This window comes from Dryobates pubescens, chromosome 24 (genome assembly GCF_014839835.1).
Source record: "Dryobates pubescens isolate bDryPub1 chromosome 24, bDryPub1.pri, whole genome shotgun sequence".
Classification (NCBI taxonomy): Eukaryota; Metazoa; Chordata; class Aves; order Piciformes; family Picidae; genus Dryobates; species Dryobates pubescens.
This window is the reverse complement of record NC_071635.1, coordinates 6344957-6372211: the sequence shown is the minus strand read 5'-3', so window position 1 is coordinate 6372211 and position 27255 is coordinate 6344957. Positions and strand designations below refer to the sequence as shown.

At 39.7% G+C, this 27255-nt stretch overlaps 1 protein-coding gene across 3 annotated transcripts in view; it reads left to right on the top strand.

Annotated features, from left to right (window-relative positions):
- The window catches only part of TRPC3 (transient receptor potential cation channel subfamily C member 3), a 61302-nt gene that overhangs the window by 26848 nt on the left and 7199 nt on the right, over positions 1–27255 (top strand). For all 3 annotated transcript variants that reach the window (XM_054172669.1, XM_054172670.1, XM_054172668.1), the window contains exons 2-7: positions 8532–9303; positions 16080–16265; positions 21412–21576; positions 23815–24031; positions 25180–25413; positions 26764–27028. In XM_054172669.1, coding sequence (XP_054028644.1) covers positions 8532–9303; positions 16080–16265; positions 21412–21576; positions 23815–24031; positions 25180–25413; positions 26764–27028 — 1839 coding nt within the window. The remainder of the gene's footprint in view (positions 1–8531; positions 9304–16079; positions 16266–21411; positions 21577–23814; positions 24032–25179; positions 25414–26763; positions 27029–27255) is intronic.

The following is a 27255-nucleotide window of genomic DNA, read 5'->3' as shown; positions in this document are numbered from 1 at the left end:
CGCGGCGGGAGTGCAGCCGCCCGGCCTGTCAGCAAACGGGCGTGACCGGTGCAACGAGCGGAGACGGGGCCGCCTTGCAGTGGCTGAGGTGCCGAGACTTAGGAGAAAGTATCTTGTGAGGACAATCGTTACCTGCCCTTGGCCGCCTCTCCCCAACCCCTCGGCTTTGCTGCTTCGGAGTGAGGCGGGGGCAGCATGTAGCAAAAGGCAGGCAAGGTGTGCTGGGGCATGAGAGATTTCATCTCTTTTTTAAATTTTTTTTTTCCTGGCTACTAGCATAGCTGCCGAGAAAAACCTATTTCCTCAGTTAAGGTGCAGAGAACCTAATGCGTCGTTTTGTACTAGCAGTGGTAATGCATCCCTTCTATATTTTTCCAAATCTGGGCTGTGGTAAAACCAGACGCCCCACAGAAATCTAGGACACTTGGGCAGGAAAGTCTCGGTTCTTGAGATGCACCTTACCCTCTTTGATGTTGTCTTCGGAAATTTCAGCCTGGTGTTTTTTAAGAGGTGATCACACATATAAAAGTGCTGATCGTGACTAGACATGCTACAGGAGAAATAAATTTGATTTTACTGATGAGGATGTTCACTTTATCTCTTTTCTCACTTAGGAAATGTAGGTTGTCCATGAATTATTCACTTACTTTTATAATGCACAGCAGTTTAGACAGACTTATCTCTGAAGATTACTTTAGCATTTTATTCTTTCAGGACAATATTTAGATCTTAATTAAATATTTTAATTACCACATTACAAACAGTTTATTTTGAGCTTTAAAGTAATATATTCAACATTTATAGAAGAAGCGTTGATTAATATCACTCTAGAGATAATTGTGAAGCACAGAAATAATTAGAGTGCTTAAAATGGGATAACCACAAATAAAAGTGGTTTTTATCATCCCAGTACAGAATTTCTTCTCAAATACCTTGTATCTAGCAATCCAGACTTCAAGTGAAGGAATCTTTTGCATATCTGTAGCTGTCTGTAAGTTATCTGTGCTGAAGTTGATTGTCTAGGCTCCCTCTGTACTTGGTGGGATGAGAGAAGAAATAGCATGGAGCAAGGTAGAGTAGTCATTTATCTTCTTCTTGAGGTGCCTATCTTCCTCCGTTCACCCTAAAAAGAGTCCAGAGGATTAGAGTCAGACACTTTATACAGTTGAAGCTATCTTAGATGTATTGTAAGCTGTAAGATCTAAACTTCTGGGTCTGTTTGAGGTTACTATCCTTCTAGAACTGTTGCTTTTTTAAAGAAATGGGTATTATGCCACCAGGGAATAAAATGAGTTCAAGTGCAGTTCTAGGCATTTAAGGCTGGAGTGAGGCATTTAACTCCATCTGTTGGAATTGCTTCCTGGTATATAATTCCTGTGATCCTGTCCTGGGAGTCTGTGACAGCAGTGATTGCAAGCATCTGGTCAGTGGGCTGACAAAAGGGCTGACATTCATCAATGTAATAGGAATGTGTTGAACTGGCAGGGGATAGAGGTGAAAGAAACACAGCTACCATTTCCTGCACTACATTCTCATGGTCATCCCTGGCATAGCAGTGGGGTTTTTCTTCTGGAGTAACAATATATGTGTTTGGTGCTAATGCCTAAAAATCATAGCATATGTTAAGATAATAAATATGAGCATCTGCTCATAACCTGCTAGATTGACACATGTAAGGCTTCAGTGTGCACAGAGTGAGCATGAGGATCCTTGACTGGAAGTGTTTGTGGTCTGAATACTCAGTACTGACAGTGCAAGGCAAAAAGGCAGGATGATGTGAAGTAGTTGGCGCAAGAAGATACACTTAGTTGGTATTAGAAATGTCTGAAAGCTGTAACCCATACAAGGTGCCTGTCAATGTACAGCTGGCTCCCTCCTGTGCCAAATATTGCTGGAGAAAGTAATTAACCTCAGATTCCCACTAAGACTGCTGGCTGGATGTAATACTTGTTTCACAAGGTACTCTTTGTCCCAGTGGGAAAAATGTGGACAAAATCTGTAAATTAAATGTAGTAGGCATCAGATGCCTGATTTCCTGAATCCTTACGAAAGTCAGACCTTTGTTTCCTGAGTGGAGCAACAGAACACAAGTAAAGGTCTAAGTGTAAAAGGAGCTTTAAAATTCTTTGTTCCTGTAGTCCTGTGAAGTTGGTTCTTTCCTTGTGAGATGTTTTCCTTTTTCTGTGTATACATTGATGCACTCCTGTTATCAACATACAGTCTTTTTTTCCCCCCACAGGAATTGGGATGGTTCGTGTTTTCTTTTGAGGAGTAATGGTAGGGAAAAGCTCTGCATAGTTTATGAAGTGGGAGTAGAAGGAACAAGCTAAGTATGTGTACATCTCCTGATATCTCATGTTTTCTTCCATTTTTTGACTAATTCCTTCCAGTTCAGAGACAGAACTTCCATGAGCTGACATGAGGGCATTTTGGATGATGGATTGTGTCATTTCAGACCAGTGGGAGAGCACAGACCTGAGTCAGATCTTGCAGCTGGCCTGATTGATGTTCTACTGTTCAGCTGAATTCACCTCCCTCTTCTGGAAAGCCCAGGCAGTAGCTCACAGAAGAGAGAAGGAAGTCCTCATTTAATAAATTTTAGATTTGGTGCAGGGATTCCCAGTTTGTGTGGAATATGCACAAGGTTCCATGCAAACATATGTGAATGTGACATTATTTTTACTGGTGAAAAAACATTTACCAGCATCCTCTTGTGGCGCATGGCTGTAGCAGAACTTGGAAGGTTGGCAAAACCATCTTGTGGGAGCGGCTGTGAGGCTGGGGCATTACCCCTCTGCCTGTGGCCCTGCACAGGCCAGGAGCTGCTACCTCACATGGAACACCACTGTCTTCTCTTGTGATGATAACAAAGCAAACATTCGAGATGGCTTAGTTTAAGGAATCTCAGGAGTCAGGAGCTAAAATGCTTCACATATGTATGTGCATGTCTGAGCACTTACTTTGTGAGTAAGGCAATTAGCATTCCTTACTTTTAACACTGGGACCTCAGAGGCTGCTTTTGACAGAACAAGAGGCACCATCTGCATCTCCTGTGTGGCTGACTCCGCTGTAGTTGCTTTTAAATGTGCATGTGAGTTGTGCTCATCGCTCTTCCCATGATGTACTTATCTGATCTGTCTATAATCACTGAACTGCATTTCCTTTTCAGGGCTAGAATAGAATCAAGATCACTCATATACTGCAGTTTAGCAGTGGGCTAAACTGCTTGTAAATTATTGATGCCATCTTTTATTGTATTTAGTAGTTCAGGGAAAATAACTCCCTGTTCTTTCGTACAAATGTTAGAAGATTGCTCTTCAGATCTGGGAGAGCCTAGAATGAAATCTTTATTTCTCCAGCTTCTCTGTTTTAAAATTGCTTATGCAGTTTGCAGTGTTAAAAACTGTGTGTAGAAACAAGATAATAATCTTTTGAATTCTGTAGAGGAGATGGTGAACAGCAGAACACAAGATGTTCACCTGTCAACTCCTTCTCCCACGTTTCGGTCCTTCTGATAGAGTTCTCAAACTTTGAAGATCAAAAGGAATAGGCAGGCTAACAGACTAGAAATCTGTGCTTGAAACAATTCATGGCAGAAGCAGAGGAATCCTCCTGCTTACTCCACTCCTTTGCAGTTGCTATGCTGCTTGCCACTCTGGGTGGTTCTGTAGGAGCAGCCATCCAGCAAGAAGATGATGGAGGCAAAACGAGCAACAAATGGCTATGGCTAGTTTAATAGGAAGATGTTCCTTTTTGCTGTTGTTGTTATTGTACATGAAGCTCATGCATTTTAGATGCACATTTAAGGTTAACATTATAATGTAGGATAGTTTTTTGTGTCATAGGACATTATCTGGTATGTTCGGAGTGTACCTAACATTGCTTTGAAAGCTTGTGATACTTAGATTAGGTAAAGGTCTTAAAGGGTGGCATTCTCCTTTAGGAGCTGTGACTTCACTAAGGTGCAAGTACTGCAAAACTGCAATAGAATTGTCCTGTTAATTGTCTTGTAGTGAGTGAGGTTCTGTTTGCTGCCATTGTTAGAGTTAGGTTTGCCTAAGGGAGAGGCACTGAACTAGTAGTAGTGGTATAGTTAGGAAATAAAACTTGTCATTTGATGTCATCCTTGTTTTATAGTGATAAATGAAGGATTCTGAAGGTTGGTGTACAGTTTGTGAAGTTCTTCCTTCTTGCCAGTGAGGTTTTGTGGTTCATCAAAACAGCTGCCTAAGAGGCATCCTTAAGGCCAAGTGCAATGTCCAGATATGGTGGCACTGGTGTACTTCAGTTAATGCAACTGCTGTTCCATCTCTCTTCCTTGTGCTGTGCAGCCAACAGAGGCTTGAGGCTTTATAGACCTCTTTGGGCATTTTTCTGCTGTGAAATGTGTAAACTAATTATGTTAAAAATGGAGGGGCTCATCTGCTGCTTCACGTCAGCCAAAGAGGACTGAATTCTGTCCTTTTTGCAGTATGCTTCTCTTTGTCCTTCCTGCTGCAGCCGCATAGTGTAATTATGCAACCTGTGTACTAGGACTAGAACTTACTTAATGTCGTGGTGTATTTCTGCTGAAGAATTAACATAAAATAATTGGGAATTTTGATTGCTTGGTTTTCTTGTGGATTATTTTTCGATGTATTCTACACATTTTTGGTGGGTTTTTTGGTGTTCTTTCAACTACTGGGAACAGTTGGGAAGAGAAACATCAGGATTTCCATCTCTCCTTCCCTCTTTTAATGTCAGTTGTCAACTCCTCAAGGTTGAGAATATGAACTTTGCTGTAGGAAATAGAACACAAATAATTAATGTACACTTAATTCTCTTTTAATCATATTTTGAAGCCAGGCTAGTGATATTTAGAGCTGCAACTTTAGATTTTGTTGGTTTTGTTATCTCAGTTGGCAAATATTAGATATAAAATTTGCTGAAAATAGCTAAATAAACTGAAATTTTTTAAATTTTCTTCATCCTTTATATTAGCTTAGAAATATTACATGAAAGAACAGAAGAGAGGAAGACAGAGTAGGAGACTTCATACCTGATGCTTCTTGTGTGCAGTACTCTGAGCAGAGCTGTGCTGCGTTGAAGTCTTTGAAATTACTGAGGGAAGGGAGGAAGAAGAGAGGAGACATATATGGACAAAGCTAACAGTCTCCTGCCAGTGTGGTGCTGTAGGGCAGCTTTTGTTTGTTTGGGGTTTGTTTGTTTGTTTTGGGTTGTTTTTGAGAGGTCTTGACAGTATTGTAGTCATTAAAATACCAAGCAACTTTCATCTTTATTTTGAGAAGACACTGCACTTGCTTCAAGTGTATAATTTCTGTCGCAAGATTTATAGCTGAAGGTACCTTCCTTGTGGGGAAGGTAGTCTAATGCAACACCTTTGGAAGGATAGGTCTCTTGTTATGGAAGTCAGATGAGTCACCTTAGTCAGTGAGTTTGGAAAGAAAGATAGATGAAACAGAAAATAAGTGTCATATTTCAAAATACTCTGAAAAATTAAACTGAATATTTAGGGGGAAACGTATTGTTGTGTAATACATAAAACAAATGAGGTTCAGGGTAGCAGTTTAGAGTCTTCTTAAATCAAGAAATTGACATGAGTCAGTTTGGTCTCTTATCTTTTTTTATTGTCCATACAGTTTTTTCTTTATAACATTACAATAGACAACTGCATTTCTCTAGCTATGTTTTCAGATGTGGAGGAAGAATAGAAAGGTGACAGTGTAGCAGATCTTGTTTAAGAGGTGACTACAAAAAGACAGTATTTCTGGGTTTGCTTCTGATTTGTTGGGCAATAAGGTAGTACCATACAGTGGCTGCTCACCACATATACTCTGGCCTCAAATCTTTGTATCAGAGTAATCCCAAATGTGAAATATGCCTGAGCTTTGGGACATTAAATCAATTCTGTGTTTAACAGAGTCACAAATCCTCTCTGTTATGCAGCCTTTCCCAGAGACTCAAAAGCGGTAGGCAAGTTGGAAAAAAAAGAGAATCCTGTCATATTTGACCAAAGCAGTTTGGGCACATATTTCTAAAAGGGATTAGCACTTAACATTGCTCATACTGCAGTGCCACCCAGGTAATTTCTGGTAGACCAGAAATGGCAAACACAGATGAAAATGTAAAAAGATCAAATGCTTCATCCCAGGATAGACCTTGGTAATGAGGATCGCAGTCTTCACTTGATCCACAGTGGAGCCACCCATTTGTATTAACTGAAATGTTCAGAGCATGGACTAGCTTTAAGGATATTTGTCTGTGATGAAGTGATTAAGATTTTACGTTTTGCTGAATTTATTACAATAGGTGCAGACAGCTGGAAAGCCAGACATATCCTTACAATCTGAATGGAATTAGTTATACCCAGTGAAAACCATTAAGCTGAGGAGACTCAGTGATGACAGTGAGCACCTTTTGTGCAGTGATAACATTGTGAAGCTCATTTCTGAAAGATCACACACGCACACAAAGAGAAACCACACCTGCATTTAAGAGGCTGTCACTCCAGTTGTGGATTTGAAGCTGCAGCAATTAGGATATGCAGCTTTTGAAGCTACCCAAGCAGGTTCCACTATGTTCACTTAAAGGTGCACCTTGTGTGTGCCAAAGGTGCACGTGGCATTTTTCCCTTGGTGCTGTCCTTTTGCAGCCTGATGGGCTTGCTTAAAAAGAGCTGCTTAATATTTTGGGTTGCCCTCAGCATTCATTATGTGGACCCACATCTCTTCTAATGCACATTACCTGGCCTTTGCTCTGAGGGTAGAAGGCTTAATTTCCTCTTCAATTCTTCTGTCTTCCCTTTTGTATCTGGGTTTTTTGCTGAAGTGAATAAATGTATTTTCACAATGCTCCTGTAGAATGGGAGCCAACTGTTCTTTTTCTATAGAAGAGGAACAGAGGCACATAGGACTTTAGAACCAAATTTGAAATGTATAAGGCCTGTTTGTCTGTATGTAGCATATGTATAGTGCTATATGTATTCAAAGCACACCCTCCATTAACTCATACATTGTTTATCAGCTGCACTGGTGTCTTTGTGCCCATCAAATCAGTTCAAGTGATCTCTACCCCTGGAGCTAATGGATTAACTGATAGCAGCTGGAAGCTGTCTTTCTCAATATTGAACAGGGCTAGGAAGGGAAGAGAGATTGCTGATGAGTTTCACATTTATTTGCAGATGGTAGTGGAGGAAGGTTATGATATCCCAAGTATCTTTTCAGGCCTTTGGCCTCTGCTCTGGCAGGCATAAATGCTTCTGTTCTTCCCTCAGCTGTGACCACTTCAGTCTGATCCCATCTCTTCTATTGTTTCAGACCTCACCAGGCAGCAGTTTCCTGTTGTTATTTTCTCCAAATAGGTAGCATCTGCTCAGCCTCTCATCCGAGGTCTGTTTTCTTTGCAACTCCTAGTTTTGCTTCTCTGAACCTAGTCTTCCTTCTCTTTTCTTACTTAGCTAGATCCAGCTTAGCATCTGATCTGTCTGTTCTCTCAGCCTGTTACTATTTGCTCCCTGCTGCTCTCAGCCAGTATCTTCACTGCCTCCTAATTCCAGTGCTTTCTCAGTTAGCTTGTTCCCCCTTTTCTTCTGTTCCCCTTTTCTCCATCTTTCTGCTTTTGCAACCAGTTTTTGATGTGAATTCGCAGCTTCCCTGGTTCTCAGTTCACTTTCCTAAACAGTCTCACTTTTCTACACCCAGGTTTAAACTTCCCAGTGCAGCTTGCCTTCTCAGTTTTCATTCAGTAGCTGTTTGACTTTCCCATTTTTCTTGATCGTGTCATGACATTGGACAGCTTCTTCCTTTCAGCTCCTGAAATGGTAGATGTGTAGTAGAAATAGTCCCAACATAAACCATAGCATTGTAGAAGTCCAGCTGGAGTGAGAGCTGATGCCAGTCTACATTGGGTGGTGTCTAGGATCTGAGAGAAGTTTAGTTACCAGCATCCAGAAAGTCTGTTGGATGTGTATGAACTGTTGTTTATCAAAGACTTGTAATTGACCAGGTTGACTGGTGAGTAGAATTTTCTGGGTTTTGTTAACACCAGAAAGCATGAGATCAGGCTTCATTGTATATTGCTTGGCAAGACATCAGAAGAAAGCTTGTTTTCACCTCTTGTTCACTTGAACTAGGATATGGTAAGCATAAATATTGCCTGTCTTGAGCCATCAGCTTGGATGCCTAGGAGGACTGTATTAATTACTGCTGGAAGTAATGTAGTAGATGTGGGTTTGCTTTCACTTATGTACTGAAGTGAGTCAGGAGGAATTTCTGAAGAGGTGTCTTGCAGAAAGTGAAAAACAAATCTTAGCCATGCTAACAAAACAGAAATGGCCTGTGACATTGAGCCTGTAGTGCCTTTAGATTGCAGACAAGAAAGCATGAAGGCAGAAGGATCTCAGTAAGAATGCTTCTTGTCAGTAGATGGGGACAAAAAGGACAAAAGTAGTTATTTTTGTAGCCACAGGAGACTTGGAAGCTGCAAATAAACAACATAGTGAAATTCTGTTACCTTGCTGGTTTTGTTGTTAGGTACATTGAAGAAAGCCCATCTCTGAGACGTATGACGATGATGAGGGAAAAGGGAAGGAGACAGGCCATCAGAGGCCCAGCATTCATGTTCAACAACAGGGGCACCAGTCTTACAGCTGAGGAAGAGCGTTTTCTAGATGCAGCCGAGTATGGGAACATACCTGTGGTGCGCAAAATGCTGGAGGAGTCAAAAACACTGAACGTCAACTGTGTTGACTACATGGGCCAAAACGCCTTGCAGCTTGCTGTAGGGAATGAACATTTGGAAGTGACAGAACTTCTGTTGAAAAAAGAGAACTTGGCACGGATTGGAGATGCCCTGCTGCTCGCAATCAGCAAGGGCTACATCAGGATAGTGGAAGCAATTTTGAATCATCCTGGGTTTTCAGTAAATAAGCGACTGACTCTGAGCCCCTGTGAGCAGGAGCTGCAGGACGATGATTTTTACTCTTACGATGAAGACGGTACCCGCTTCTCTCCAGATATCACTCCCATCATTTTAGCTGCCCACTGCCAAAAATACGAAGTCGTGCACATGCTGTTGATGAAAGGAGCGAGGATAGAAAGACCTCATGATTATTTCTGCAAATGTAATGACTGTACTGAGAAGCAAAAGCATGATTCTTTCAGTCACTCTAGGTCAAGAATAAATGCATACAAAGGACTGGCTAGTCCAGCTTATCTGTCCCTCTCCAGTGAAGATCCAGTACTCACTGCTCTAGAACTCAGCAATGAACTTGCCAAGTTGGCCAACATTGAAAAAGAATTCAAGGTAATTGTGTTTTGGTGTTCTCTCTGTCTTTGTCGTTGTTTTAAAGCTGCTGCTGCTGCTTCATGGTGTTCTTAAGATGCTTAAAATTATTTCCTGTGTCTTTACTTTCTTGAATGGAAATGCTTTCATGCTATTTATTGTCTCTTTTGTTCTTGGTTTTGAGTTTTCAATACATAAGCCTTTGAAAAAGGGTTTTTAGTGACATGAAATTGTGTTTGCACCTATGGAGAAAACAGGGGAAAGGGGCAGCTTGTAGTCTGATAATTTTGCGGCAGCTGGAACACGGTTTTGTTTGCCGCAGCAAAGATCATTTGGAGTTACAGATGCTGAGTAATAGAAGCACAGAAAGCAGAAAATGTTACACTTTTTTGGTGCATAGTACAGCATTGACCTTATTCCCTCTTTTCCATTCATACTAGTTTTGAATGATGTCTCTGAACTGTTAAGAATACAGAAAGTGGATTTTTTTGACAGACCTTTTAGAAATGTCACCTGTTCAAAACCAGCTGTTAGACCGATTACGGGTGTAGCGCCTGTTAGCTGGATTTGAGCTGTATCTGGTTCAGCATGCTGGTGCCCTGACCTTTCTATCATTGAATTCACAACTTAGTTAACTGCTGCCCAGTGCTTTTTTTAAAAATGCTTTTGCAGTTCTGTGAATACCTTGAAAACTACAGTAACACCCACCTTCCCCCTTGCCTGTCCCCTTCCCCCCGATCAAATTCCACCAAAAAAAACCCATCAAACCCAAGTAGGCTACATGTACTGCTTGGGGAATGACAGATAGTTCTCTGTGAGTAGTGATATTAACAGCATTGTATGTAGTTTTAGCAACATGTTTGATGATGTTCTGCAGGGTCAGTGGTTTGTTTGTGTAATATCTTTGCGAATGAGCTGAGAGAAGCAAAAAAATGCATTAACCTTTTCAAACAACAGCTAGCATTGCTATTGCTGTGGAGGACTGAGAAGAAATATGCAGCAACCTGGAGGAACACAGGCAGAAATTAATAAAGTGAACGTAAACAGAAAAGGAAGAAACCATTTTAGACTCCTGAGAAAGAACAGCTCCAGATACAGCAGAGTGAGTTAATATAGAATTTAAACCCAAGGTTTCAGTGCTGAGAGGGATCGATATGTTACACCACAGGCTAATGAAGTGTAAAAGCCAGCTTAAACCTTTCCTCTGCTTCCTTTGCTGGAGGACAACACCCCAGCCCCCCGCCGCCCCTTGCCCCATACCAGGCTGTGTGTTGTATAATGTGGCAAAGTGATTGAGTACTTCCTCAATGTATTTATTCAGCAGTATATGAAAAATGTCAGATTTTTCTTTTTTGCACTGCTGATGAAGTACTGAACTGGGAAAGTTCTTGGTCATTGTAAAATTGAAGTATTAAAGAATTTTATCATGTGCACATAGGCTGTTGGCTTGTGTGCTTTGTACACAAATTAGTTACCTCTTGTAGAAGGTTAAATATCTGATATGAATTATCTCAGTCCTGTTTATCTTCAGTTCTTTTACAACTAGGCCAACAACCTGAGAGCCACAGGGTGTGCAGCATTGTGTACCCAAGATGGAGGTGTATGGGTTTGGTGGCTGTAGATAAACCCCTTTTTTCCTTTTCCTTCCTACAGTTTTAGAGCCTCACTTCTGAGTTGGCTCCCTAGAAAGTGAACCATCCATTTGTTGTTATACCTGTGCTCAGGCTTGGGAACGCAATTTAAGTGACATAGCTCCCTAAGAACCCAAAATGCAATGCCACCAAAGGCTAAATTACAGCAAGCTGTATCCTGGTTTTGTAAAGGGAGGATGTAAATGATTAGGGGTGAATAGAACAATTTCAGTAGAGATACAAATTCATGGAAACATCCTGTATCAGAGGTATTAATACCATGAACACAAATTTCGTCAGAAGAATAGTGTGACACTTTGGGGAAGAAAAAGTGATATTATCTTTTTGGTTGGAGTTCTCATTTCAAACCTGAACTTAACAATTTCTTCAGTTTTAAAATGTTACATTGTGAAGGAGTGAAATGTTATGGTTTGCAGTTTTTGCTCTCTTCCATTTCTTTTTTTTTTTCTCAGCTGTTTCATCTCTATACACTGATATTTTGGGATGATTAAGAACCCAAGAAATCCACTATTTTCACAGATTTCAGTCTTTTTGGATAGCAGTTGAATGGCTGCTAACCTTGCCAGGTGTAAGATAATTCACTCCTGGCACCTACAGTAGAAATTGTTCCTGGCTTCTTGCTAGCATGGAAATTCCAGCTTTTCATCAACATCAAAACATTCCAGTGAAATAATTAGTTTCCTCATTGACGTCACATCTGTCTCTTTTCCTTTTCATTCTTACGCATCTCAGGATGTTCTTTCTGTTTCTGCTAAGCTTGGTAGGAGAGTTGCCTGTTTCCTTCTGGCATTGATGGTTGGCTGCCCTTCCTGGGGAGAGGTGGTAGTGGAATAGGAAGGGAGGAGGAAAAAGAGGGAAGGAAATTTTTATCATCATTGTTAATCCAAGTCCAGGAAGGGCTGTAATTACATGGTGGCTGAGGAGAGTATATATTCCCCAGTGGGACTGTGGGCAGGTAGGATGGGGCTGCCTGTGCGATGGATGTACTATGAGATGCCACACCAAGGGCTCTGTAGAGGTAGATCAAGGAGAAAGCAAACAGCACATCTGTGCCTTACAGAAACCAAAGCTTGCCATATTTGATATGAATTTGTAGCTGTCTCTTCATTATTTTCTTTTCTATATGTACATTTTGCTACTAACTCTGTGCTTTAATGTGTCCCAGAGAAGGCTTCTAGTCCAGCGTTTGCACTTCCTCCGAGACAGAATGACTGATGGACTTCTGCGGCACCCTACTTTTAGTATCATCACTGGACATGCTTAAGTATTCCAGTCATATTCAGTCTGTAGCACAACATTGAGGAGAATTGTTTCAGGGTAAAGAAAAATGAACAAAATAGTTCATCTCCCACAAAAGAATGGACAAGTCTGTTTGAAAGGACTTTTGATGATATTTATGATTTATTCCTATTATCCATGCTACATTAAGGTCTGCAGCATTTGCTGTGCACTCTCACAGCAGTGCATTTCCTGGATGTGGAGCACTTGCACAGAAAATGGTTTTCTAGGTTGTTTTCCCACAGAGAAAGACTATAGGGTGAACCTGTTTAAAAATGCCTGAGGGCAAAGCTTCCTACTAAATGCTTGCTAAATTGAACCTTACATCTCTTATGCAAAGGCCAGGCTGCCTCTGTCACCTGTCATTTATGCTGGCAAAATCTGATGTTGGTGTGCAAACTAGAGCCTACACAGGTGTGTTAGACATGTGGGAAGGTGGCTTAGGACATTTAGTCATGACTGTCTGTTCCCTGTGACTATTAAATGTATTAATTACACTGATGTTTAATTCTTTATTTTTTTTAATATTCCCTTCACAAGTAAAGAGAAAGGATTTAAAGAAAAGTGACCCCTCATTTTTCATGGCACATAGAAGACATGTAGCCAAAAAAAGTACTAAAAATGAGTAAAAATAGACGTTGAAACTGGAGCACTGAGGACCATTCCACTCTGCTCCTGTTGTCCTCAAGCTTCCCTATTCCTTGTACCTTTGTGAAATCCTTATTCCAAGCTCTTGTTGCTCCTTCTGATCTCCTCCATCGTTTTTTCTGTCCCTTCTAAGTGCTTGCCTAATTTCTAATCTTCTTCCCTTAAGGATTTTTGTTGCATTTTCTAATCCTGGTAAAGTGTATCTGTCGTGTAGGTTACTAAAGTTAATTGATATTTATCCTCCTCCTGGAGAACTTCAAAAATGTTACTGCACAGTGATGAGAGAATTTCTAGCAGTCAGAAGATCTGGTGGAACTTTCCTTCAGAGTTGCTGCAGGAAAAAACAGGAGAAGGTAGCTGAAAAGCTTTCAGCTAAATACTGTCCTCTACATGCCAGCTCAGTTTTCCCGCTGGAAATTGTTTGCTGATACCATGGTAAAATTTGGTTCTTCATAGAAGGAACAAAAAGATTGTAGTCATGCTTTAGAGAGGATAAATCCTCGTTCCCAGTTTTGGTAAAAGCTCCTGCTGAAGCCAACGGAAGATGTGGACGTGCATCTAAAAGCAGAATCTGTCACTGTTCCAAGTAAATTTACATAGTGTTATCTCAGCTGAACTAACAAAGAGTGTTCAAGCTTGATCTACGTTTAGGTCCAGCTTTTAAAAGGACAGGGCCCAGATCCATAATCATTAGTGCAATTATGTGCTTCATTTGCATATACAGTTCCTGCAGTTAAAATGTAAACTGACTATATATGTACTCACAAAAATGGCCATTTAATAGGTAATACTCAATGTGACTCTATGGTTCCATATAATGGGAGTGAACTGGTTATGCAGTGATGCATAATCGGTGTGGAGCTTGCAGCAACATGGCTCTCCTACAAGAGACAACAGACCTATACATTTCATTTGCATGTCATTGCTCAGTATACATTTCCTTTGGAGTAGTTAAAAATCTTGTGAGAGAAACCAGCCAAAAACCTTTTGTTCATACACTTTATTCTTTGGACACAGATTGATAGTGTTCTTTGTAAAAATTCTGGATGAACTCACCAGGTAGTCTTCAATGTTTTGAGTGAGAACAGAATATGCAGATTTGGGCTGGCCAAAGTCCAACCCTTGATGTGTGCCAGTGTCCTCCGAAACTGCTTGTGAGACACAGTCCTGCAATTCCAGTCATCAGTTGTCCATGATGTATCAGCCTCATCTGTGGTATCTGTGAAATGCAGAATGCAGGCTGATGCTTTCGATGTTACAAACTTGTCTCTATAACCATTCATTTTTTGGACATAAACCATTTAAGATGATACAGCCAGTAAAAACAGCTGAGTGTAATGGTTTGAGTTAGGTTGTGAATTAATTGAAGAAGCACTTTGTTGATCAAGGAAGCAGAGCCCCTCTATGATTTGGGGGGGGAAGGCAAGGAACCCCACTGTATAAGCAGGTCTCTTACTCTGGTGTTCCCCTGCAAAGAACACAGGACTGTAGTAAATTGATGGCATGATATTTTTGGCTTTACTAGAGTTGCCTTTAGTCTCTATTTTGTCTGCAATGAAGAAAATCTCTGCTTTTTTATGTTGTCTTATAGCTGTGCTTTGTTTAATATCCTCCACTGGCCTGACTTCTAGCAGTTTATACTTAGACACTTTCATGACTAAACTATCAAGAGACACTGTTCCTCTGACTTTTTCAAGGCTCCTATTCTAGCCACCATTCGGGAGTCTTCCTCTGCAAAGTTTTTATCCTCTTAGAATCTGATGTCTAATCACTTTCACATCTTTTACTTAAAAGCCTTCCCTGCATTTGGACCTTCATGCTTGTATTTCACTCCTTTGACTGGCTATTTTTAAGGAGAATTTGCCTATTTAAAAGTCCTAAATGTTACCCATACATGTGCTTGCTTGTCCTTTCACTGAATTTAATCATGCATCCCAGTATTATTTTTATAATTGGCTCTTCTGTACTGTTCTCCTTGGTTACCAAAAACAAATCTAAAATAAACTACATCCTGCTGGTTCACTGACAACTGAATTAATCTGTCCTCTCTGACCAAAGGAAATAACTGGCTTCTGATTAGGTCTGTGATTAGGACTGGTTGTTTTCAAGTCTGTACCTGGGACTTCAGCCTTCCAAAATAACACAATTCCTATTAATATTTGTCTCCAGTAATATTTCAATTTGATCCATGTCTAAATCTGACCTATGGGACTGATAGCTGATTCTTGCAGTCACTCCATGTAGTCTCTTTTCTCATCTTTTCCCCAAATAAATTGAGACTACTGAGAGCACATCAGTTTCTCTCATTTTATGGATGCTAAGTTGAAAAATGTAACAAAACTAGCAGTACATAGAGGCAGAAGTTACTTAGGCAAGGGCAGGGAAAAGTGAAGGTTTCAGGGGAAAAAATTAAATGAGAAAATTAGGAGAGCACAAATAGTAAGGAAGCATTTTTGTGAAGGCAGGAACCACAAAGGAAAAATCTGTGCTTCCCAAAGTCTGAAAATAAACAGTGAACACACAAAAATGGAGAGATGAGGGACTCAGACTGGGATTTTGATGGCCTAGTTGGAGAACAAAAAAAAATGAAGAATATCTGTGGAGTAATTGAAAAAGAAGGCTATGCTATTTTTAGTTAGGCACTGAAACACTTGCTACAAGAAGGAAAAATTGGCAGGTTCATTGAAGTTTTCTCCTCCAACTATAGCCTCATACAAAGAAATCAAGGACTACTTCTCAGGTAATGAAGTCCTAGATATGTAGCTGAGAGGACGTGGACACGTAAGCGAAGACCAAGGCTTCTACTGAAGTAGGCATCAGCTAAGAGCTTACAGGTAATGTCATAGATGTAGTGGAAGATACATTGCAAGAGTGAGGTTAGATTTTCAAGAGCTCTAGTCCTTATTTGTTTATGCAATTTTAATGTGTCCTTTCAACCTCTCCTTGCTGCACATCTGAGTGACTTTCATCATGCTGTTATGTATTGTTCCCATGCTCTATTAAACAGCTGTCATCATCTGTTCAAGTGGCTACTTTGTGTCAGAGAAGAAATTATTTCACTACACAAGAGCTGTCATGTCTGATAGGCTCCTAACTTGACTTACTATGGAAAAGTCAAACACTATTAATTTGTAGTAACTTGTACAGGTTCTTTTTTCCTTGCCATTGACTCTTAAGCACCTTCATCATGGGCCGTCTTCTCTGACCCTTCTGTTTCAGAATGACTATCGCAAGCTGTCTATGCAGTGCAAGGATTTTGTGGTTGGTGTTCTTGATCTTTGTCGAGACTCGGAAGAAGTGGAGGCCATTCTGAACGGGGATCTAAACTCTGAGCCGGTTGAAGCGCAGAGACACAGAGCATCACTGAGCCGTGTGAAGCTGGCCATTAAGTATGAAGTCAAAAAGGTAACTCCTCAGAGCCAGTGCTGTCAGTGTCATAGGAATGTGGTGGCATTTTTCCACAGGTGCTTTGAACTGATGCTCAGCAGCATCACTGAGACATAGTTTGTGTAATCAGGATTGTCACAAGGCAGAAGCTGGCAGAAAGGGACTACAGTGATGGAATTGAGTTTAATCTACTTTGCACAGCTGAGAATTGGCAGGAGAATTTAATGACGTAAATCAGCTATGATAGCAAGGTTATACACAGTTAATCAGATCTTTCTCCTGATTTAGCCAAAAAAAGAGGTTTCAGTAGAGCCAGTTTTTAACTCAGTGAAAGTAGGGATGTGTCTTCCTGCCAGTCTGTGCCCTAATATCTAATCCAAAGAGGAAGCTGTATTTGTGGGAGTGTTGGTTTTAACTGTTGAAAAGAACTGATTTGTTCTTTTTTTCTTGCCTTTGCTTTCTACTTTAAGTCACTTAACTGGACAAGTAAAGTCTGAGAAGTACATCTTGCTGCTTTCTACTAGTCTTCCTGACAACAGATAGATGTTGGCAGGGAGGCGGGGGCAGGGAAAAAAGGCCTCTTCCTTTCTCTACATTGAAAAAGGAAAACAGAACATCGAAGTTGTCAGTCAGTATATACTTTTTAAACATGACAATAAATCAAAGAGCACATCTGCAGCTGTGTGGCTTGCAATGAGAGTCTACATGATTTTCCATGTGTGTTCCTTTGAAAATATTTTTTTAAAACTCAGTCCTGCACAAGTATGGAGTATGTCTGTGACTAGTTCATTTCAGTTCTTCATCTTTGCACCTGTATTTATCAGTGCTCTGTAAAGTGCAGTGCGTTTTTGGTGGATGCCTCTCTCTAAGTGCTTTCTAACGAAGAGTTATTTTGTGAATCACATGTTGAAAAATGGAGCGGTGTCACACAGTTGACAGAATGCATATCCACTTACTGTAGCAGTTTTCAATACCTAACTATGCTGTTCTTTGCAACATCGCACTACTCTAACACAGAAAATAGTTGATACTGTGTCCTACTGTGAGAGGACTCAAGAAATGCAGCAAAGCCTATATATTATTTACAGCTACCTGTTTACATGGTTACCATCATTTCCATTCTTAACAGCAATTACAGATTCATCATCTCTGCAAGAAGTCTTGTGTCTTTCAGAATAAATAACAGTCTTCTGTGGCCACCTGTTGAGCCAACCTGCCACAGAAAATGAATTTTAAGCAACCTGCCAGAAGAACTGGGAAATGTTGGTGTTTATTATGTCCTCAAAAGACTATTAACATAAGAAGTGTAAACACAAATCCCAAACAGCAAATCATTAGTTCCAATTTAGAATTGGTCTACAGCAGATAAATGCATATTAATTAGCAGAATGGAAGGTAAGTATATACGTGGCAACTTAATTAAAGAGAATGGAACAGGGAAAGACTCAAAGTACACAGGCATGTTGTCATATCTAAATAACATGAATTCTGTAGGCTGGTTTATGTTAATGTTACCAAACCTTTGCTGAAACTTGTCTCAGCTTTCTTGATGAAGTCTGGCTGTCATCTAAGAGGTCACTGTCACTCATGGGATTCACTGCTGAGCAAAGGGCCACACAAGTCTATTAAAAGTAACAAAAACCTCCACAGTTCAAAAATAAAAAGGACAGTTCCATGTAGCAAACTTGTTCTATTCTCTTGCAAGAGATTATTTGTAGACAAATTCAAGGTTTTGACTCCAGTTTGTGATAAAACCAGCTCAGAATCTACAAGACTAATGATCTTGGCATAAGATGATGCAGAATTGTTGCCACGTGCTGTTCCTTGCAAATGGCCATTACAGAAGGTATGACAAGGATCAAGCCAGGAAATGTCTCTGCCTTGGTGGCCCTTTTATGCTGGGATTGGCTGTGTTAGAGATGTGGCAGATTATAGTCATATTCTGACTGTAGAACAGATTTGGATGTGGGAGCTCTGTACAGGATGGTTTCAACCCTATAACTGGAGGAAGAAGAAAAGGTTATGGCTTGCATTTCTCAGCTTTCAGTATTTCTAGCTGCACTTCTGGGTCAGCTACATTAAAGGTCAGTTCACTGTTGCAAACAGTACAGAATGCCAAGAAGACCTGCAGGTCCATGAAATGGTTAAGGAGCTGTATGCCCTTTTCAGAGGGAGCAGAGACAAGAAAAACATAGAAGTGACCAAATGTGCTCTGAAGTTTACTGCTAGGGAAATGGAGTTTTTAATTCTACTTGTAATGAAACTCCTGCTCTTACTGCCCCAGGCACTGCGTTGAAGTGTAGCCCATCTTGTAAACGGGCTATGATTTCAAAGCTAAGGTTCAGACTGAAACCTCAGCCCCAATAGTGAAGGACTAAGTGAATTAAAAAAAAAAAAAAAAAAGACAAACACAACCAAGCAAAAAAACCCAAGAAAAACTTTAGAACAGGTAGTGTTGTTCTTTATTCTAAACTGCTGCTGCAGTGGTGCTTTAATTATCATGTCTTAGCTCTGTCTTTAGGTGGTCAACGAAATTTCAGTGGAGTTGTTGACACAGGGCCCAGTTCTGCAGTTCTTGCTGAGATAAAATCAAAGTGAAAGTTCCAAGTGAAACCAATAAGAGTTTGAGTAAAATCACAGGGCTTGATTTTTCGAACACCGAAGTTTTGAAATGATAAATGAGAACGGAGATTCAACATTTTCTTTGTATGTTGTGTGTTTGTGTATAGGAGTGTGCCAGGATCTCTTCTTGCTTAAGTCTAAACTCAGTCATTAGGATGTTAGAAATAAATAACATTAGAATCGCCCTTAATCATACAGAAAAATATTTACATAGTGATGACTTGGTTCATGATCATGAAACTGAATGCAGCTGAAGTGGTACAGTCAATTATGCCTGGAAAAGCAGCCAAGTTATAATTTGGATCTTTTTAGTGAGCAGACAGTGTCCTGGTGCATCTTTGTTGTTCACTGGGATTTGAACTAAATCACAGAATCCTAGATCCTAAAGTAATAGGTAAATGTGATAATAGGATCAGCCTGTAATGAAAGAGAAGAAACTGCATGGAAGGTAGGATGAGAGAAGAGAAATGCAGAAGGAACAAGGTTGTAGGGTGATGTGATTGGTAAGTGAAATATGATGTGAATCAACTGTCCTTGGGAGAGATGGAGCCGACAGGAAGATACATATACAGGACAGGGGAAAACACAGAAGATGACCTTGTGTGTATTTTTATTTATTTCTGTTGGCTGCAAATAATAAAATAATAAGTTCAAATATTTCAGCAGAGCTGGAGAAAAGGATGAATTTCAGAGCTTTTATGGATGGGAGAAGTGACACGAGTTGCTCCCAGGGCTTGGAGCAGTGCACACTGTGCAGATGCCAGCAGCTAAATAAGTTGCTAAGGTCTTGTCGACAGCCATTAGACTTACTGCCAGAGAAAAATTCATCATAGCCACTGTCATCTTACTCACTACCTCCTCCTTTTGCTGGGGAAAATTATAGCTCAGGCAGATCTCCTCTTAGCACCATATCAAAACGTTGAAAGGCCAGGAGGAATAAACCAGCACACAGCTCACAGTGAGATGCAGGAGGGCTCGTGGGCCAATTTTTCCATTCCCAGAAATCATGTGGGTGTTTGTTCTCTTCTTCCCTACAGTTTTAAGCCTGCTTTTTAAAAAATGTCTTTGTAATTTGAAATAACTATTTAACTGTGGCAAAGACAGAAAAGTAATCTGCTGTGTGATTTGTCCCTTGATGTCCTGAGAAAAAGAACAGACTGGGGGTGTATATTAGAATGCACAAATGCACCCAAACCAGCCTCTCTGTTTTCACGTGGGCCAGGCTGGCAGCTTTTATTCTGCATAAGCTTCAAAGGTGACAGCCTAATAAGAAGAATGCAAACAGAGCTGACATGAACTTCTTAAAAGACCTTTAATTTATTTTTATTTATTTCTGTTGGCTGTTCTGCTATAGGTACGAACTGCATTATGGTATGATCTAGCTGGGTATTGAGTCACACAGCAAAATACTTTGGGATTTTACTTTGCTCTAAAACCAGAATTAAAGTATGGAGATTGCTTCATTTTTTAAAGTGCATGCAACAGCTTCTTTTTTTTTTTTTTTTAAGATGTCTGCCCTGTTGTACTACTGTATGCACTTTTTAATGAGATTTGGAATAGAAATTGAGTTTTGCAGGCAAGACCTGGCAAACAAGAGTGTATAGAGTACATTATGATCTCAACAGAGTACAGAGGATAATAAAATGCAAATCCAAGGCTTATAGTATTTTTTAATTTATTTATTTTTTAACCACAAGCAACTCAGATCAAATCTCACTCTTAATCCAGCATGGATTTTCAGAGTTATCAGAATGATTTTTTCAAATCCTTTTGTGAAACTGCTTAGTATTCTGTACTCCAATTTACTGGCTGTTGTCAACCAGTGTGACAAGTCCATTACCAGATTGCTTCAAATTGCTGTGATAAGCAGCCTGCTTACACTTGTGCTTAACTGATGTCCCACGTGCTCCTGTGACGTGGCAGTCTCACAGGACATTTTGTAATACTTACAGTAGTAATGAAGAGTGTGACAACATTTTAGAAATTAACTTAACCAGAAGTGTAAATACAATGGGCAAAGAATACAGGGAGCTATAGAACTCCTCCCTCCAACCCTGTGTGTTCATTCACTAACAGCACTCAACGTGGGCTATTGATTCCATGATTCCATGTGCTGCTGATTATATGACATGTTCCTGATGTGGCTGCACAGGCTCCTCTGTCCATATTGCTTCATCCTAAAGAAATAGTGTTTTAAAAATAGAGCATTATGTGCTCACCCTGTAACAAGCCTGACCAAAAATGATAAAGCTCAGACAGGGTCCAGGGAGGTGCACAAAGAAATTTTGATAATGCTTAAAAGGTTTCTGTCAGCCAATGCTGTCAAATGCACAACCTTGCCCCTAAAGTGCTGCTTTAAACCAGCTCAACAGTTTCTTCTTTATTTATTAATCTTTATTTTAAAGGAAAGGTGAGGATCCATGGTTCTTAAGGTTTAAATGAACACCAGATACTTACAGTGATCATAATCACATATGTGTCAGTTACATAACTCTTTTTGTAAATTCTAATATGTCTTGGTTTTCTTGCTTTATCTTTGCAGTTTGTGGCCCATCCAAACTGTCAGCAACAGCTACTGACTATCTGGTATGAAAATCTCTCAGGATTACGGGAGCAGACCATAGCTATCAAGTGTCTGGTTGTGCTGGTTGTGGCACTGGGCCTTCCATTTCTAGCCATTGGTTATTGGATTGCACCATGTAGCAGGGTACTGAATTTTATAAATTACATGTCTTGTGCTGTTCTGGGAGCTGATGTTCAATTTCTGAGATGCAAAATGCAGTGTTGTACCTCTAATTCTGTTGCTTCCAAATGTGATCTAATCAATGATATTTTTAGTAATCTCAAGTCTGAAGCCAAAAGATGCTGTTTCATTTTTATTTGCACTGTAAGGAGGGGAACACAGTGATGAAGTGTGAAAATAAATTGGTTTTAAGTTCAATGAAAGAAAAAAAAAAATCTAAGAGCTTTTTTCTTTTTTTCCCCTTTATGTTTCTGTAGATCTTGCACTCCTCAGTCTCCACTGTGTAACTCTATTTGCCTTAGTTACATGGATTTTTTGAAAGTCACAACTCAGATTCTGTATTGAGTCTTCTCTGATGGCATGATATTCATGCAGTTCCCATATAAACCATTAACAGAACATCTGTTGATCTCACTGATGCAGAGCTAAATCTTAAGTAAAATAGTTGTTATGCCTGCCCCAGGATGTCTGTTTACCAGGTGAACCATAGAGCAAAAATTAAATTAGATGCAATATTCCAACCATGTGGTTGGGTATATTTGTAGAAGAGTGCAACCCTGAACTCTTAACTCTTGAAAATGATATGACAATATATGGGTGCTTCCAGCTTTCCTGAAACCTTTATAAAAATAGTATAATCATTATTCATTGCTCTTTGAAATGTCACTTCTCATGAATATCTCTAGTAAAAATATTCCTCACAGCTCCATATCATAGAAACATATAATACATTTTTACCTGGTGTCTAATATGGAAAAATGACTTTTCTCCTTGAGCTTTAATTCCCAGTTCCAGAAACATCTGACATTTTTCCTAGTGCTCATGTCAAATAAAAGCAGTGGACATTCAGATCAGTTGTTTGATATAGTCATTTGAAAATGCTTTCTAAAGGTCAGGAGCAGGAAGGGAACCTGAGATTGTTTGCACAGGTAGTCTGTGTGCTGGTCTGCTTGGTTCATAGTGGCTGACCCCAGTTTCTAGAAAACCATTCCTTGAAATAAGAAAGCTACTTTCAGTTCCCCATCTACTGAAATGTTTTTCTGCTGACACTGTAGCTCTTCATAGAGGATTTTGGAGTATTGCATCACACTGGTGATGTGTGTGATAACGCATTAGAACTGTGTATTAGTATTACTAAAGGTCAGGTATCATGTGAGGAGCAGAGCATTTCAAGGAGACAGGAAACCTTCAGCCTTAAGTGGTGTGTGGCAGCTAAAACAAGTAAGTTACACCTCATGCAGAGATTGGACAAGCATTGTCCTCCTCAGGCCTCAGGAAGGAGATGTATTCTAAAGGTGCTACTCTTCCCAGAGGTATGTAGGCTGGGAAGAACAAGTAAAACTACACGTGCTCTCTGAAGAGCATTGTTAGGCTGTCTTGGTGCCATCTCTGTACCTGAGCCAATGCACAGATTGCTGGCTGCGATGCAGCCTCAGTGATAGCTTTATTGCAGCAGCAATACAGTGAGTAACCGCAACAGGCCCATTGTTCTTTCCAGTGTGGTCTTCTGGAGGCAGTTGGTCCTCTCTTCTGGTACAGACAGCGTGCCTTTGCTGCTGTTCTTTTGTACTGTTACTGGGTGCAGATGTGAATTAAATAAGCTGAATTTATTTCTCAGTCCATTCTGATGGAACACTCATTATTTTTAGTAGACAAAGGTTATTTATTTGGCACTTAGAGCTTTGAAGATATATTCTGTAGATGCAATACAGTAGCCAGAGATGAGTCTAATTTTTCCTAGAGATGCAAAGCCAGGCTAATAGTGTGCTCCTGAGGGTAAGGAAAGTATTTTTCTACTTGGAAACTGGGTTTGAGGTTTTTTAATTGTTTTTAAAAATTTACTTTTTATGGGTTTGCTTCTGTCTACCTTTGCTATCTGTGGACATTAGATCAAACTCTTTGTGGTCACAGCCACTGTGCATTTGTAATTCCTTGGAGTGTTTCCCTTTCCCCTCAAACATTGCCATCTAGAGTTTATGAAATAACATGAGTACTCACTAACAGGACAACATACTCTGTGAGGCTGCCTTTGGGAAACTTTTGTGTGAAATGATAAAGTATCACAGTTCAGTGTGCTTGGAAAAGTATCTTTAAAAATTAGGGTTTGGACTATCCTGAGTGCCCATTTTTGCTTCTGGAATGCCTGATGAAAAGGTCTACTTTTGAGAAAACTGAATGACTGCTTTCATTCTGCCTCTGCAGCTTGGAAGAATTCTTCGAAGTCCGTTCATGAAATTCGTGGCACATGCAGCATCCTTCATTATTTTCCTAGGCCTGCTGGTGTTCAATGCTTCAGACAGATTTGAAGGTATAACAACGCTACCCAATGTCACTGTTACTGATTACCCTAAGCAGATCTTCAGGGTGAAGACTACCCAGTTCACCTGGACAGAAATGCTGATCATGGTATGGGTACTTGGTAGGTATATTGCCCCTTCATCTTTAAGTCAACTTTTTTCCTGCAGGTGTAAATTCTAAAAGAAAGAAGCCCAGGTCCCAAACCGTTGCTCTGGCTGCTGCTTGGTTAGAATAATAAACCCTTAGGGCAGATAATGGTGTGTAATTTAAAGCACCTCTTGCAGAATGGGGTAATGTTGTTTGTTGATTTGCCTCACTGTGGTTATCCTGGCATTTCTAACAGGACTGCAGGTTTGCTGAAGAGAACACCACAGACATTGAGATGTTATTGGTTTGCTTGAATGGTATCAGGAAACCTACGCTACTGTACATGCCATAAGGTCAGGAGTTCCTGCTGCCTGGTGTTAGTGTGGCATTGCTGCCTAGGTCATGTTTGAGGAAATCACAGTTTCTATCAGTGCCAAGAGGTTATAATGAGTCAGTTTTTGTTACTCAATTTTGGATTTGGGGCTTTTGTTTATTTGATATTTGGTTGGTTGGTTTTGGGTGACTGTTGGTTTTTTGGTTGATTGGTTGGTGGTTGGTTGGTTGTTTTTTTCCATAATCAGCCTGTTTGAAACTCTGCATGGCAGAAGAAACTGTGTTGTGTAGCATTTCATCAGTCAGGTGCTTTATGTATGAAAATGTCAGTTAGCCACATGATAATGTTGCATTCTCAGCCTTTATAGGCTGTCGAAGAGAAAGGAAATGTCACTTTGGCTGCTACATGAAGGTGCTTCCCTTTGCCTTTTAAACCTCCTGTTTAAGCACAGCTTTATAGAATCATAGAACCATTCAGGGTAGAAAGGACCTTTAAGTTCATCAAGTCCAGGCATAAACACAATGGTGCTAAGTCCACCAATGAAACCATGTCACTAAACACCATGAGTACATCTTTTAAATGCTTTCAGGGACCTTAAACTATGTGAGGGTAGGGAGATGGATATCCTTTGTACACTGCCTTTTGGTAGTTCTAGCATATACTCAGCCTTGCTCAGGTTGTATGATGACTCTCTGTCACTGTCAATGAGTGTGGTTTTGCTCCACTGGTACCACTTGGTTTCATGAAATTGGCAAAAGCAGAAAGTTTAAATGAAAAAGGATTGGCCACCATTGCTGCAATTTTGATTTTGTTATTTTTTTTTTTTTTTTTTTTATCCCTTGTTGCAGGTATGATGTGGTCAGAATGCAAAGAGCTGTGGCTAGAAGGACCCAGGGAATATATTTTGCAGCTATGGAATGTTTTGGATTTTGGGATGCTGTCCATTTTCATTGCCGCTTTCACAGCGAGGCTTCTGGCATTCCTGCAGGCCACAAAAGCACAACAGTATGTGGACAACTACATCGTGGAGGATGACCTCTCTGAGGTCACACTCCCTCCAGAAATAGAATACTTTACTTATGGTGAGCTTGACTTTTCTGCAACATAGATCTGAACACAGAAATTCTGGTAGGATGCCCAAGCATTTTGATGCCCTAAGATGAATATTTGTATGTGTTTGTGTTCATAGCACTGTCTGCACATTTATGCCCCAATGTTTTTGGGTTTTTGCCATTTAAGCAACAGTTATGACACTAACTTGACAAATAAGCTTGCTAATATATTAAACCCAAACAATAGGCATAAAGACAAAGTCAGCTCAAATGTAGCTGTCCATAATTGTGTTGTAATTGTTTATCTTGGAGCTAAATTTGACCCTCTTGATTTTAAACATTTGCAAACTGTATTTTATTCCTGGCTTAGTGCCCAACAGATAAAATTTTGATGTGTTTTTTTTTTTTTTGTCTGTCTCAGTTGTTAAATATGGCTATATATATATATATATTCTTAAAGATCTGTCAGCATTTCCTGCTGAAGGAAGGATGCTGGCCCAGTAAAGACCTCAAACAGTATAAAGTACTGAATAGTTATTGCGGTGCAGAAACTGTAATTATAGGTGTGTTGAATCTCTTTGCAATATCAGCAAAAGCTGTATTTGCTGCTGAGGGTACATGTTAGCATATGCTTTATGAAGTTCAATATATTATAATAGCAGGAGGGTTTGTTAAGTTAATTGCTATATAATCAATCTGAATTTGTACATACATAAAGACACATTTAGAAACACATGGTATTTTGGTATGAAACACATTTTGACAGTGTCCTCTTGCTAGGATGGTGCATTAATACCTGTAATAAACCATTTATTCATTTGTATATCATTCACTTGTTTAATTTTTATTTGTTTATAATTCAATATGAGTGTGAAAACCAGAGTCTTGCTTTCATTGAGGTAAATGGGCAAAATCTTCATGATGTCAATAGGAACTAGGTTTTCTCAACTTGTGGCAGCGGCAAAAGCTTGATGTGATTAATAAATGAAATTGTTCATCAACCACCACTAAATAAAACACAAAATAGGAATACATTTCTGGCTGTAGCATAGTGCTTATTAAGGTAGCTAATATGGTTGTGTTAAGAAAAGCAGCAAGGAATCCTTTATTGTTATATAGCTCAGGTAAAAATGCAAACTGGAGAAGAGAATGACATGTTTCTTCCAATACAGTTTTTCTTCTAGCAAAAGGTAATGTAACTCACATTCATCATTTCTGAGTTGAAAGGCAATAGGAATAGAGTAACAACTGCTAGAGTCTTCAGGCATTTGTCTCAACTAAGTTCAGACATGTTCATGGAATAGTGCTATCAAGATTTGGTTTTCAACATTGTGATAAATGAGCAACTCCTTATATTTATCCCTGTTTCTTATCTTCCAGCTAGAGATAAATGGCTGCCATCTGATCCTCAGATAATATCTGAAGGCCTTTATGCAATTGCTGTTGTTCTTAGCTTTTCTCGGATTGCATATATCCTGCCTGCAAATGAGAGCTTTGGGCCCTTGCAGATTTCACTTGGAAGGACTGTTAAGGACATATTCAAGTTTATGGTCCTTTTTATTATGGTGTTTCTTGCATTTATGATTGGAATGTTCATACTGTATTCCTACTACCTTGGAGCTAAACTAAATCCTGCCTTTACAACGTAAGTATGAAGTTATGCTTAAAAGCTGATGTGTGACTTACTGGTTTTGCTTTAAGGTGACAAAATCTGTGATCTATTATAATGCTGTTTCATAGCATTATAATAACACTGAAGAAGAAATCAGATATCTCAGAACCTTTGAAAGTGGAATACCAAAGACCAATTCTTTCCTACTCGTGTAATGGAAGCTTTAATTGCAATCTAAGATGGTTTAACCTGTATATTAT